Below are 15,073 nucleotides of genomic sequence, written 5' to 3'. Positions count from 1 at the left end.
CCTGATTATTTAGTAAATAATACACCTAGAATGTTGAAATTTGACATGTGGACTGATATTAAGACTCTTGATAACATTTTTTTAAAATGGGCGTGGCACCGCCCACTTGTGATAAAATCAATTTTACAAATATTATTAATCATAAATCAAAAATCGTTAAACCTAACGTAACAAAGTTCGGCAGAGAGGTTGCCTTTACTATAAGGAATGCTTTGAAGAAAAACTAACGAAATCGGTTAAGGACCACGCCCACTTTAATATAAAAGATTTTTAAAAGGGTCGTAGACGAAAATAATAAGCTATAACTTAGCAAAAACTAGTTTTGAATCAATGATATTTCACTTATCAAGTTTTATTGTAAGATGAAATGGGGAGACATTTTTTTTTAAACGGGCAGTGCCACGTGTTATGTAGAAAAGTAATTTATCTGAAATGAACAATGTACAATTAAAGTTCACGCTGAGTATATAATGTTCGGTTACACCCGAACTTAGACACCTTTACTTGTTATTATTTTATGGCATACGCCATGGCAAGCTATTAACTGTATAGTATTTTTCTTTTCTTTTATCTTTGTTGTTGTATGGTTGCCTCATGTTGGTAAATGTGTACGAGTAGTTCAACTTTGACGATTTACTGATGGCACATCATCTGGAAAAACGTTGGAACCGTCTCTTCCGTTCATCACTCTACCGCATGGATAAGGTGCAACCAATTAAGCAAAAATTTGCCGATATGACGTCCGTTGAAATTTCATCATTCTGGGAAGAGGTAAGTTTTAAAAACAGCTAACTTTTCTGCGTACTCATATGATGACTTGTTTGTTAGTATGTATGCGTATTTATAGGTAAATATTGAGTTCAGAGTTCACATATGAACATTTGCCACCTCAATTATCGTCAATTTCTAACGTATGAAACTCAGAAAGCGGATTATTATAGAGTTTTTAGTTAAATCCCTTGAGATATAATTTAATATGAACTCATTAATGATTGACATCAGACATAAAGATGCTTTTTTATGTACTTCGAACCAATGGCTGACAAAAAGTTTGGGGACTGTAACGTTAATTTCTTGATTAATTGAATTGATATGGTAGGTAAAATGACCGTAGCTCCAGACTACAATCATTTCCAAAATTTAATGGGCGATACAAACTTTTGTCAAGATGAAATCTTTCTATGTTGCAAATGGCAGGTGTAACGATTGTAGAATGACTTTAAAAATGGCTTGAAGGCTGCATAAAACTGAACTACGTCTCTCATACTTGGAGAGCCGTAAGCGGGAAGAATCGCTCAGCAGCATCCGAAAGAATACAAGTCTATTAGTTTGACATCTTTTCTGCCCACCCGCAGAAACTAATAGATGTGTAAATATATAATCCAACATGGATGAAGCATTATTCTCTTCAGCACAACATGCTTACACCAAGGGAGAGTTAGTTGTTATTGCATTACATAGGTTGGTAATTAATATAAAGAAAGCCTTGGAACACCAGAAGTGCTTTTCTGGACTTTGCCGGGGATTTCATTAATGTCTCAAAAGGAGCAATCATGGACAGTCAATAAGTGCTTACAGGAGTCCCTGTCTTCTTATACCTACCTCCGGTGTAAAACACAGATCACTGTCCGTTGATCTTCGGCCCAACAAGTTGGTACCAATCGGTGAGCTGGGGTGTTCAAGTCAACCAGCCTTGATTTAGCCGAGGAGGACTATCCATCCTCCCCTTCCATTTTCGGGTAATGGCACCCGGTTGTACGGTAACTCCACCGCGAGTTCCGTGCTTGCCTCAGTTTCCCTCTTTCATTGATTTTATAATCTCGGGTATCTGATTGTCAGGTCAATCAGATCGAGATTTGTGTTTTTGTCGCAATTTAGGAATGTGACCAACCTTTTCTGTCCTGCAGTGTTACAACAATGTATAATACATTGTTGAGGACGGAGCTGATTTTGCCCAGACATTGCTTGAAGGCGGCACCTCCCTCCAACGCTATGTACCACATGTTATGATCAAAAACGCCCGTTCGCCGTGAACCAACTACCGATGTAATCTATCAGCGCAAGGGTCTTTCCTCATGAATAGCTACTTAAATGTTCTATAGAGTGAGAGGGTCATATAATTCCTTGTGAATAAAACTGTCTGATGTGGCACAACAGAAAGTGATGCTCACAAGTACTTACGACACAAACACTCGCATCATGTTACTAAACCACTTGCACAACAAGACACATCTCGCTAGTCACTGGTACTTGTGCGTTTAAGATCATGTTGCAACTGAACCCAGCTAAACGTTCTATTCAGTTTTATGCAACTTTGTTCTGCATTATTTCCTACTTTATATATGCCCACATATTCATCGTTATTTGCTACTGTGGTATACAACTTATAACAACTCGCTTCGTTGTATAATCTTCCTCATTATTCTTCATTATTCTTCAATTACGCTCCGTTTTATTCCACAATTTAGGGCAGTGGCCAACCTTTTCAACCATAGACCTGTGTTGGGGGGCTTTCCCGCCCCAGCAGTATCTTTGCAACAGCAGCTTGCCACACTGCAGTGATCTAACATCGTTAAATCTGCCACATTTTTGGATGTGGCCATCCATTCTGCGAACGCCTCCTATTCGCTACGCAGTCCAAAGCAGCCTCAAACATCTCAAAAGACGAGATGAGTACCGGCCCACTCGTACAATTATCGATTGTTTTTCGGCTGACGATAGACATACGTTTCTTCTTCACCATCTTTCATCCGTGTTTCATCATATTACCGACATCTCCGGATGCCACAATTATGGGATGTGACCAACCTTTCATCTGCCCCTCAGGGTCAGCTTCCCAATGAAATTTGGGTATACTGTAACAAGCAAGAGACCGAATTCCCTTGGGTCCTTGGCCCCCCAAGGGAAAACAAGTCTACTCAGTGCGTGTCATAAAGTGAACTCTTATTTGAAACCACAGCCACCGCGATGCTCCCACAAGGGGGCCATCCCAAGATAGGAGGTGAGACCTGAGTACAAAGCATCGTTCGATGCCGCGCATCAGATCACACTGGCTTCTCCTACTCCCGCGGTAGCAGTTTTTATAAAGACCTTGCCTAGGCTCCCACAGGGTGATACCCGCGTCCACCCTGCTACCTTTCAAGTAAAACACCTTACTCATGGATTGGGTACCCATGGTATTATAGTCGCCTTTTACGACCGGTATACCTACCGTGGGTATATTCTTTCCCCTAGCCCACAGGGGTAGCAATCATGGACAGTCTCAACTTGATTGAAGTACATCCGGTCATAACTAATTGGATTGGCTCTATGTAGGGTTGATCACGTCGCTATAAGGTCTATGCGAGGCCATAAAATCTATTAACCGAGGATCGCTGCAAGTTAGGTATTATCAGCAATGCTGAAGAAAACGGGAGCGTGTCATTATTCTGTATAACAAAATTCTGGGTGAGAAAATTCTGTAAATTACATAAAAATTCTGCTTGAACACAATTCTGCTTTTTTAAAATTCTGCTTTTTAAAATTCTGCTTTTTCAAAATTCTGCATGTTTAGTTCTGGAAGTCAAACTCCGGAATCATGGCATGGCGTAGCCGGTGTTGGATCGGTTAAGGGTTATTTTTTAAAGTGCGCCCAAAGGTTACCTACGCAGAAGGGTATGCTACGCAGAATTACTCTGCATGGCGCACTTTTTCAAAATAATTACATAACATCTTTAATATTGTTAACATTATATTTTAATACAGAATTTTGTAATACAGAATTTTGTAAAACAGAATTTTGAAAGCAAAATTTTGTTTTTACACAGCACCAAGTATTTAGGAATTATACTAGATATTAAGGTGACGTGGAAACTCCAATACCAAAAAACAAGGAGTATGCGGACTATCAATGCTTAGTATAAAATAAGCCCAAAAACAACCCCCACAGCAGCATTGCATGATATTCTGCATGTACCGCCTGCGAACCAATGACCCAAAATATAGCGTAAGCAACTGCAGCAAGGCTTAAGGCCTCGGGGCAGCTGAAGTGAAGGCCTAATGGCCATAGCAGTATAGCGCCATCTAATTTAGGGCGAACAGACTACATTAACCCATGCCTAACCTTCCAGGGACATCTTGGGGCCACAATAGATCCAGAGGGTTAGCACAAGGGTGCGGAAATGGCAAAACTTACTGGCTGGTTCCAAACGAATGGAAGGGGTCCGGTTTGCTGTTCACTGTGTCGGTCCAGAAATAAGTGCAGGCTGCAGATTCTGCAGTGTATATCAGGCAAAGATTGTAGCCGTGATGTTAACCAAAATGTCCGAAGGGTGGTTTACTTTTCCGAAATATTAACTTTTCCAAGCCGTTTTCAAATTTGAAAAAATGCAGTAATAAACATAGTTTTTGGGATATAAAATATTGAATTTATTTAAATGATTTAGTTTTAATCATTACAGAGCATAAACTTATATTTAATTTGTACTGTTGTTAGATTTAATTTGTCAAGTTCACAGAACATACATATTAATTTATTCACATTGTAAATATCGACGTGCCATATGAAAAGTAACACTTTAAAATTTTTTCCAAAAAAAACCTGTGAAATAAATTTTGTGAGTGTTACTTTTCGTATAGCTCGTCGATATGTACTTATTAATTTGCCAGAATCACTTTCTGTTGTTGCATATCTTGCTCGATAGCTGATTCTTCGTTATCATTATCGCACACTTTGCAATATTCGTCATCTTCCGTTACTTGAGCGTCGTTCTAATTTTCAATGTCGTCAATGCTGACGCCAATACCACCGATCTTTGACAATAACACAGAAAAAGGGGGATACCCGCGCCCCCAGCGGGTTAGGGGGTCAGAGTATACCCGCCGTAGGTATGCCAGTCATAAGAGGCGACTAAAATACCAGATTCAAGGGGCTGCGTAGCGCAACCCTTCAGGTTGCTAGGCCAGTATATAGCTTCTCCAAACCCAATTTTCAACCTCACCTATCCACGGCGAATCCTGTTTCACTAACAGATGTGGCTCTGGAGACCCCGAGCTTCTCTTGGGGGTGGGGAGGGAGGAATGACCTGAAGGCTTAATTTGGCCACATAAATCGTTCTCGAGATGGTCGGGCTAGCACCTTAATGGTGCTGTGTTACCGGAGCGTACCGGATCTGTAATCGGCATGGACCATCACATCGATAACACTCCCCAAAGCCTTCGGGGAGCAACCGTATCGCTACAACAACAAGAACAGGGGGAATTGTTTTTATTGCCAAATAAACGGTTGACTTTGGAAAAAGCTCAGAAAATTTAACCTATAATTAACTTTTTAGAGCGCTACGTGGACGTTCAAGCTCGGTCAACTTAGCCGAGCATTTAACTTTCTCGAGATTTAAATTTTTCGCGATTCCACTGTATATTGATAGTCAGGCGGCGAAAGAGGCGATGTTGTTGTTGTTGTGGCTGTAGCTACAAGGACACTCCCCGGAGGCCCCTTAAGGTACTAGCCCAATCATCTCGGGAATGATTTGGTACGACCACATGAAACCTTCGAGGCTATACCGCTCTCCCACGCCCTAGATCCACGAGTAGCTTGGGTCGGCAAAGCTTCGGCTGTTAAAGAAACAGGATTCGCCACGGGTAGGTGAGATTGACAATTGGGTTGGAGAAGCTATGTATTGCGCTAGCAACCCCTTGAATCAATTTGGTATTTTAGTCGCCTCTTACGACAGACATACCTACCGCGGGTATATTCTAAGCCCCTAACCCGCTGGGGGAGCGAAAAAGGCAACAGTGTCACACAGTACTTCATCGAGAAGATTCCTGGAAAGCAAAAACAGCAAGAGACTTCACTCAGGCCGGACAATACATCTTAACTACTTTCCCAGCCATAAAAGGATAGAAGGAAAAAAAATCGATGGGTTGTGAAAGGAGGGTACAGCGTGGGGTTGCAAAATGTCTTAGGTTATGTGCAAATCCTACTACGTTAGATTCACAAAGTTGCATATATCTCTAAATGGAGAAGACGACTTACGGCTCACGATGGGCATATTAACTGTACATTACCTTTTGTCGTCACATGCTTATAAGTTTGAGTTCGTCAGTAACAGCAGGTGTAGGAAGTGCGAGGTGCAGGAAGAAACAGTTGAGTGTTCGTGTCCTGCGCTCGCCAGTTCAAGGCTCCAGAGGCGGCAGAGTTGACACATCTTGAGGCAGCTATTAAGCTAAGCCCTAGAAAACTTGTAGTATTCTTCAAAGGGACGGAGATATTTTATAACGTAAGACCTGGTACCTTACTTTCTTTCTTAAATTGCGCCTTAACATTTAAGTGGTTATGGTCATCCAACAAGTCACGCCAATCGGTCTTTCTGTGGGTTAACTGGCACCATTTGGGTTACCTAATTGGATTTTATTCGTTTGGTCGTCAAACAAATTCCGAAAGCGTTGGATTGGTTCTTGGTATGAGAATACTTATTTAAGGATTATAAAGTTCGATTTTAGTTCGTTAATTATAACGAAAATTTCTATTTTTATTTTTTTGATTATTCAGTGCTTCACTATGTTTCTGCGTTTGCTCTCAACCTGAAGTCCTCCGTCTACGCAGTGTGCCATCCATTAATCCCGTACGGCTGATTCAGAAGTCATTTGTTGCTGGATATGCTTGTCTCTGCCCTCCACTATCCACATAATTTTCCATACGTTTTTTACCTTTTTTTTTGCGAACACAATACATACCACGTAAATATTCACAACTCTTTGTGTTTTATTTGTAAAATTTTCCTGTTGTTTTTGTTATTTTATTATTGCTTCCGACTTCAATGCGAACTTAATTGGATTTTCTCTATAGTTGCATTTTAACGAATACTCAAGGAGTTATATAGTCACATACCAACATACAAACATATATATATATATTTACCAGAGTATGTACATTTTATCTTACAAGGGCTAGCGGATAAGATAGAGGTGCAAGAAGAAATGAAACATTGTTTTCCTGCTTCTATTGTTGCAATTTCGCATATTTATTTACTAACTGGCTTTCTAGTCGGCCTGTCATATCAACGTTAACAGGAATAATCTGCATATGCTCTATTTCCAGTTGAGAACACCAAGCGAAGAGAAGAACTCCCTGCCCTGAACATTCTACAAGCATCTGTTACCAAATCGTCATTTTCATTCTTACATAAATCTTCCTCGGGCATGAAACCTTCCAACTTTTGCCTTTAGGTTACATTTTCTGGCACTAAATCGTGTCGCTTCCATCTTTAAATCAGCGTTGCATCGCACACTCATTATTGCATTCGATCTCAACGGCCCATATGATTTTAGGGAGTGGAAGTTGGGGTAGCCATAGCCTCGACTGTTAAAGAAACAGGATTGTCCTCGGGCAGGTGAGGTTGGCAACGTTTTTTAAGCGTTTTACTCGCCTGTTACAATAGACAGACATTCGTGGTTATATTTTAAGCCTCCTTACCCGCTGGTGGGTATATAGGCATCAGTTCTTTTTGTGACAATGCTACATTCTTCATTGTACTGAAAACTTTTTTTCGGCAGTGCCGATACTAACACCCACTTACACAATGAAAGGTTAACGTTATTTCTCAAAATAAGCTTTGGAGACGGTACAAGTTCTACTGCGAGGGGACGCATTGCCTTCAACTGACGCAGCCGAAAACATAATTTTACTTTCCATCCTGCAAGTTAGAGCTCTAGGCACATGCTCCCACTGCTAATGCCTTTTGTTGAGTTGGCCAGTTCTCTCAGAGAGCAGTGGTAAAAGCCGAATTGCGAAGTTATTCGTGCACCGATGCGATTTCAGCTTTCCTTGTTTAGCCTTGTGTTTTTGGTAGCATGCTCTCAGCCATGCAGAGGCGGTAATGCCCAATCTCAGAATTAGTTCAAAAATTCACTTCCGCAATACTAATTGAGTTCGTTCTTTGCTAAGATAAGGTATTTTTGGAAAATCTATCCCTAGTTGTGCAACCACGGGCGATCTTCAATTAAATCCTAGTATAGTTATCAAGTGCGTATTTGAAAAATATTTTGGGAAGTGCTTTTCTTCAAAACTGCTCTCAAGAAAAATGTTACAGCATTGTAAGATAGGGATTAATATGCACGGCTATAACAGCATAACCCGAAAGTGGGTAGCTTTCTTGGAACCGGTAAGTATTTTGAGTCTTATTTCTTCTTAAAAGCCGACCAATGTCTTAAAACTGGATACTTTTTTTGAAACCAAGAAGAACTAGTTTATTTTAAAAATTAGGTTGGTTTTTCTTCTTCGGAACCGGCTAAATTTTTCAATGCCGGTTACATTCTAGGAACGGTTAATTGTATGGAACCGAGTGCTTTTGTAGAACCGAATACTTTTATCAAACCTGGCAATTTTATAAAATCGGGAACTTTTTCACAAGAGGGAACTTATTTGAAAAAAAGCTCCGATTTGATATGGAAATTATCTCAAAATAAGTCCCAAAATGCATTCGACAGTCCTGCTTTTATATAAATTTTTTATTGAAATGGTTTAAAAATTCTCTTGGTAACATTTCCGAAATTAGCCAATTGGTTCCCAAAATATTTCCAGTATTGGTATTGAAGTGATTCCGAATTCGTTCTAATCTGTTCCAGAAATATACCCTTAAGCTATTTCAAAGGACTCCAAGAAGTCTCGAAATAAGGCAATTTTATCCAGAAATAATTAAGAACTTACACTCGTTTTTCCCGAGAAAGCCCAGTAACGCTACAGAAGTATTGGCATTTACATATCGACGCCAGAGTGGAATATCACCCCAACTCGGCTGTCGTTTTTCAAAACACCGTACCTCATAAAACTTTTGATAAACGCCCTATCTCAGAGTTCGGTAAAAGAACGCCCTATTTTAGAATTTTTTTTCAAAAGCTGGGGCGTTTATGAAAAAACTTCTTCTTCAATTAGCCAGACCTTGCAGACGATGTTCTTCCCTTACTTAGGTTTATCTGCATGAATACTAAGAGGTGTTTATCTTGCTCCATTTTCTCCCTTCTCTAGCCGTATCTCTCTCCACCCTTCCCCTTTTTTGCGCTCCTACGCCTTCCTTTCTTTCTCTCTGCCTATCTTTCTCACCATCCGTTTTTTTCTCTTTATCTCTTCCTCTCTATCTTCCTGTCCTTATCCCTCTCTATCGCTCCCTTCGTCTAACTACATGTATCTCCCAATGTCCATCTCCCTTTGCCTTTCCATGGTTTTTCGTTAGTTTAGTTTCCTCTGTCAAAATTTCTAGCGATCCGCTTTCTAAAAAGTTTTAATTAGGACTTAATTTTGTTTTTACAAACCAGCATAAAAATTCACGTAACACATCTTTCAGCATTCAAATATAAGCATATTTACATACATACATGTGAAAAAATGTTTGGTGCACAGCGAACACACATGCAAACTCATTTTTTCTGGAAAATGTAATTTTAGGTTGAACAATATTGTTTATATTAGAAGGTTTAGGTTTGGCCGAACTGGCCGCTCAAGAATGAACTCAAATAGACTGAATGACGTCCAAACGGAAAAACACAAATTGTACGAGGACTCTTCGTCCTCTTGACAAAAACAATAAATTTTTTTAGTACCTAGCTTAATTGCTGCTGAGATCTAGCAACTTTGCCGCTTCTATTATCTGGAGCCTTGACCTTGTGAGCGAACGGGACGAACTCAAAATGTGCTCAAACATTTCTTCCTGCAGCTAGCACTTTTTACATCTGCTGCTACTGACGAGGCCTAACTTATAATCATGTGACACGAGAAGACAGTGTTCGATGATTATGCCTATCGTAAGGCTTGAGTCTTTTCTCTTCAGAAATACGAGCCACTTTGTGAGTCTTATATCAAAAAATGTGTACATTATCATAGACATTTTACCGCACCGCTCTTTTTTCCAGCTTGATAGATCATATGCAACTCATGTCTCCTTGTAATTTCTTTCAAGGAATTTGGGATGTCTACCGTTTGTTTATCGAGTGCAGCAGCCCCTTCGTAATCTTCCATCGCTATATGACTGGAAACCTAGTATAGATATATTGTCCGGCCTGAGCAAAATATTCCCAATGCTTGCTTCCATTTCATGACACTTCTTGATGAAGTTCTGTGTGAATTGTTGCCCTATTGGTCGCCTGACTATCAATATACATGTATGTTGACGCAACTGCAACTTAAGCACTTATCCTGTCAGAACACCCTCGTAAACGGCACACGCCTGACTGATATCATCCTCCACCTTTTGGGACAGGTATGCGTGCGAACGTGGGTATTATATGTTATATACGCACACTTCACAACTGCTGCTGCTGACACTATTATTGTCTATTATATTACATTAAGCACTTCATGGTACGCGGACTACAATAGTCCGGATTCCACCGCTCAAATGCACCTGCTGCTTCAATCACACTGTGAACTACACATACAAATAAGTACTCCATCTCTAGCGAAATATGTACATATATACCTATACATGTACATTGCATGCTGCTACTTAAATCCTGTCGCTCTCATTTGCTGGCATGACGTCCGCTAGTCCGTCTATCGACATCGCTGTCTCATTTTTGCTGTCACACGTCCTTCTGCTGCATCTTCACCCGTCAGTTGGCATTGTGCGTTTTACGTTTTCACTTCACCACTTCTGTTTGTTGGCATGCATTTTCTATTTGGCTTCTGCTGCATTCGTTTCATGTGCGCATCCTGTTAAAGCTTATTCTATGGAAATATTCATCTTCTTCTTCATCATGCTCTCCACATTTCTGTGTGCATCTGCCTGCCAAGAAAATAAACCCACACAGCTCACCCACCAACCAAGAAAACGAATTAAATTGAAGTGTTTATTATACGAATTAAAAGCGACAATAAGCCGTTGGCTGTATCTGTTATTGTTGTAATGGTATTTTCCAATGAATTCTCTTTTGGTACGTCGGAGATGGAAGATATATACACACTTTTTTGTCTCTCATTAAATTTAGATTTCATCGTTGGAATGCTTTTTACTCATAAAGTAAACATTTGATAACTTGTGAGAGCCAGCTAAGCTTTGATTAAAGTAGATCCTTCTCTGGACCTACTCGACTGAGCCATAACTAGTTAGTAGCCCGAAACTTAGGCTAGAAGTTTTCTTTAGTACAGCACACAGCATAGAACATCTACATGGTACCGAATGACTACCCTCTGAGTACAACACTCAAACAAAAGTTTCCTAAAAACGAGGAAAACAGATATATTTGTTTTGTGCGTTGCGATGGAAAATGCATAATACACCATATTTGCTGCCGTCACATCAACCGTGTCTCCGCGGACTAAGCTTTGGAGCAGTCGCCCATCCCGGTATCACGTTTGCATAACTTCAGAGTGGCATTCCATATTTCTCATATTTTAAGATCCTTCTGTTGTTCCTGCATTCAGTCCCCGAATTTCAACCTTCGCCTACGCCTAAGTCACATGTAAGAGTATTAGAGTTAAGCTGTTATTCCTTGTAATCATATGCTACTAAACGTTGTGCACTTTTCTGCGTACTTGATGCTGTTTGTTTGATAGTTTTGGCGATGGATTTTTAGCGTTTGCGAAGGCTGCAATGTGGGACAGGTGCCGCTAATTTGTTCGGTTTGTAATTTCTACGATATTACTGAATTCTTGCCCCTCTTCTGCGCATTTTTGCTGTAACATTATCGACAGTGACCTGACCGACCGTTTCCTCAAGCGAATGTCGGTTGTCAGCATCGTCCTCGTCTGCATCGCCGTAAACGCACTTTGGGTCTTCGGCCTTTTGTATTCTGTGCAAATACTTTTTGAAACAACCGTTACCGGAGAGCATTTTGGTAACGTAGTAATTTATCTGGCCAAAGTTTCTGGCGCTTCATGCCTCAACATCTGTTATTAGTTTCGCTGTTCAACTGACTCGTTCATTTTCCCAACATTCTTGCTACAGCCTTAATGTTTCTTCCCTTCTTTCTCCTTGCTAACGACTTTCATGCGAATCAGTCTGCTTTTTTGTTTCCCATAACCTTCCCTCTTCCTTCCAGCGCAAATAAGTCAATGGTAATTGTACTGCTAAGCTGAGGCTACTGTCAAAGCTGCTGTTGGCTGTACAGCTGTAAAAGTTTACAAAGATTCTTCTTACGAATTAAATTTGCTCACAGTACAGAGCCGCACAATAACGTGGATAAGTTTCAGTTTCCCTTTGCTTTGGCCCTCCAATGTTTACCATCATCCTGTTTAGCAATGATACCTGCTTAGATGCCTTCTCAACCGCATATTGTATTTGCGCCCAATATGTTGGTTGGGAATCTGATCGCACTCCTAGATATTTCACAACCTTCTTTGATGTTATATTTCTGGGGAAGCTTTGAAAGCTAACTTCTAGTGGCATTTGATTTTTTGTTTAGAAATATCAACTCTGTCCGCAGTCTGTCCTTCGTGCGTATCATAATTAGATTGAGCTTTGTGCGTGCTTCTTCTGTGTTTTAAAGACTGCTGAGATATCGTCTGTGTATCCAACTAAGAATGAATCATCAGGCATTTCAAGATTGAAAATTTCATCTTAACTGGCGTTTCACAGATCAGGGCCAAGAACTGATCCATGTGCGGCTCCGCATGTAACATTCATGGTACGTTCACCTCCTGGAGTTTGATATAAGGGTGCGATGACAGAGGTAGCTTCTTATGACGCACTGTAGGTAGCATGGTATTAGGAATCGCTGTTTTAAAGCCGCCAGCTTATCTGAGGACAACTCGCTTGGATTTATCATTACCTCGCCGTGCCCTACACTTGTCATGACGTCTTTAATTGCGCCTTAAGTGCATTTTCCGGACCTGAATCAATGCTGTCTGGCTGATAGTCCTCCTGCCTGTTCTACGGCGTCTGCGATACATGGTTTTAGGAGCTTATCAACAAGCTTTCAGGATGTGTCGAGCATCCTTACAAATTAATACAAGCTGTTGCTTTTCCATGTTTCGGGGAACAATCCATCCTTAGCACATGCGTTTTACATATCCTCCCTAATCTCTGAACGCATTTTTGAAAATTTTCTAATGGCTTCTGCTGGTTTGCCGTATAGTCCTGAGTGCTTATTATCTGCCTTGCAGCTGCCATTCGGTTTCAAAGTAAAACACGTAGGCCCCTTGGGGTTATTTGTAGGAAAAGTAAAAAGCAGCACGTCGCAAATTGGAAGAGAAGCTCGGTCTGATTCCGCAATAGTTGACGTGGTTTGCAGGATCGCCTATAGGATTCCAATCGTCACGCATCGACTTTTTTCTTCCTTTAAAGGCATTTCGCTTCCTTTTTCAATTCGCATTCCCACATTCTTCTTATTGCGTTCGATTTTAGGGTAGGCAGCATTCTTTCTTTGGATTACAACGTAGAATTTTTCATTGACCACTTGGTTTCCGTGATCGCCGCTAACGAATCTTTGTGTTTAAACTTGGTGCTGGCTATGACCATGTTTCGAGCAATAGCGAAGTCGATCAGCCTCAGTTCACCAGGGGAGGCTTCTTTGTGAGGCCAAAAACGTTTTCTTTGCTCACCCCGGCTTTAAAGTCGCCTAGCACGACTTTTTTTATAATGGCGAGTGCAGCGCGTTTTAGGTGCTCGTAGAACGCGTTTTTCACCTCATTGTCCTTCTGCTAAGTGTTCACAGGCGTGGACATTAGAGCAGCATTTTTACTTCCTTACTTAATTGTCCGCATAAAAAAAAGCTACTAATGTTGACCAAAACTATTCAACTCGGCGGAAGTAACAACCTGTCCTTTTCCTTTAACCTAATTTCATATAAATATGGCAATCACAATGAACTGCAAGGCAAATAATTGTCGCATGCAAATAACTTTTTAAATTTATCTAACTAAAGATATTTGCATTGCCAAAGTTAGTTCTCGGATTTTGACTTGTAACTATTCGTTTTCATTTCTTGTCAACGAACTAATTCACTCACAATTTTATTCAATCTAATTTCCATTCACTCCTAATTTTAACTGAATTTCTTATTCATTTACTCTAGCTGGAAGCATTCATCAAAGACTTTGAAGAGAATGGGCCGGGCTCTGTGGGTGCTGATTTGGACAAAGGCAGCAAATTGATGGACGTTTACGGCACTAAATTAAATTCATACGAAGAACGGCGCATTGAATTGTGTAAGTAAAAAAAAATATACTTCCCAAGTATATTTCGCCAACTAAAAAAAAACGTCATGTTTTATTTTATACCCCACAGTCCACCAGTGTCAAATAAGATATGACTTTTTGAGTTGCTTTAATCGAAAATTGCCTAGTCGTTCCCTTCGATTCGATTTTTCTTCGACTATTCGCTCCGTTTCCATCTATCCTAAAGCTTCAAACATCTGCCTAAGAGTTTAAATATATGAACATATCCTGATTGAAAGATAACTATAAAGTTTCGTTAAGAAGGATGTGCCTCAGACATTCTGCTGAAAAGCTTAATCCCAATGGTATAAACTACTGACTGAAAAAACTCTTTTTTGTTTAATTAAAATTTAATTTATATTGTTTTATTTGTGTCATTTTATTTTCTTTTACTTAACCGATAGATTGTGGTGTCTGGCCACACGAGAAGGCTTTATTTCCGTGAATTACTTTAATGCTCCCACTCGATCATGAAAAGCGTTAGTGACTTTTTAAGTTTAGAGGCCGTCTTTATAATAATTCGGAAGTCGATATTTTTTACTTTTTATTTTATCTTTTTTTTTGGACCAAAGTTCATTATGTCACATTTTAGCGTTGCCGTCTGGCTAGACGAAAATCTTTAAGCCTATAAGACCTTATAGTTCGTATTCATTTCAAAATTTATCAAAAAAATGCAAACCTAATTCTGGTTAATCACAGTGTGCGACGAGTTTTCTTCAAAAGTTAAATAAAAATTCAAATATTTGTGGATAAAGTTGAAAGTGTCAAATTTTGTCTGGCCAGACGACAACGCTAAGATATGTTGAATTTATTCACCGCTAATCGGAGGGTTAATTATACACAGAGTATATTAACTTTGACTGGATAACGGTTGGTTGTACAGGTATAAATGAATCGAGATAGGTATAGACTTCCATATATCAAAATCATCAGGATCGAAAAAAA

The 15,073-nt window shown here is 39.9% G+C and overlaps 1 protein-coding gene across 1 annotated transcript in view; it reads left to right on the top strand.

The window, feature by feature from the left end:
- Positions 1-15,073, top strand: part of Dhc98D (Dynein heavy chain at 89D) — a 322,849-nt gene that overhangs the window by 65,312 nt on the left and 242,464 nt on the right. Inside the window, exons 15-16 of the mRNA XM_067773518.1 lie at positions 619-771; positions 13,987-14,119. Of these exons, the coding sequence (XP_067629619.1) occupies positions 619-771; positions 13,987-14,119 (286 nt within the window). The remainder of the gene's footprint in view (positions 1-618; positions 772-13,986; positions 14,120-15,073) is intronic.

Source organism: Eurosta solidaginis, chromosome 1, assembly GCF_040869045.1.
Source record: "Eurosta solidaginis isolate ZX-2024a chromosome 1, ASM4086904v1, whole genome shotgun sequence".
Classification (NCBI taxonomy): Eukaryota; Metazoa; Arthropoda; class Insecta; order Diptera; family Tephritidae; genus Eurosta; species Eurosta solidaginis.
Note: the sequence above shows the minus strand (reverse complement) of the source record. Positions and strands in the feature narration are given on the sequence as shown.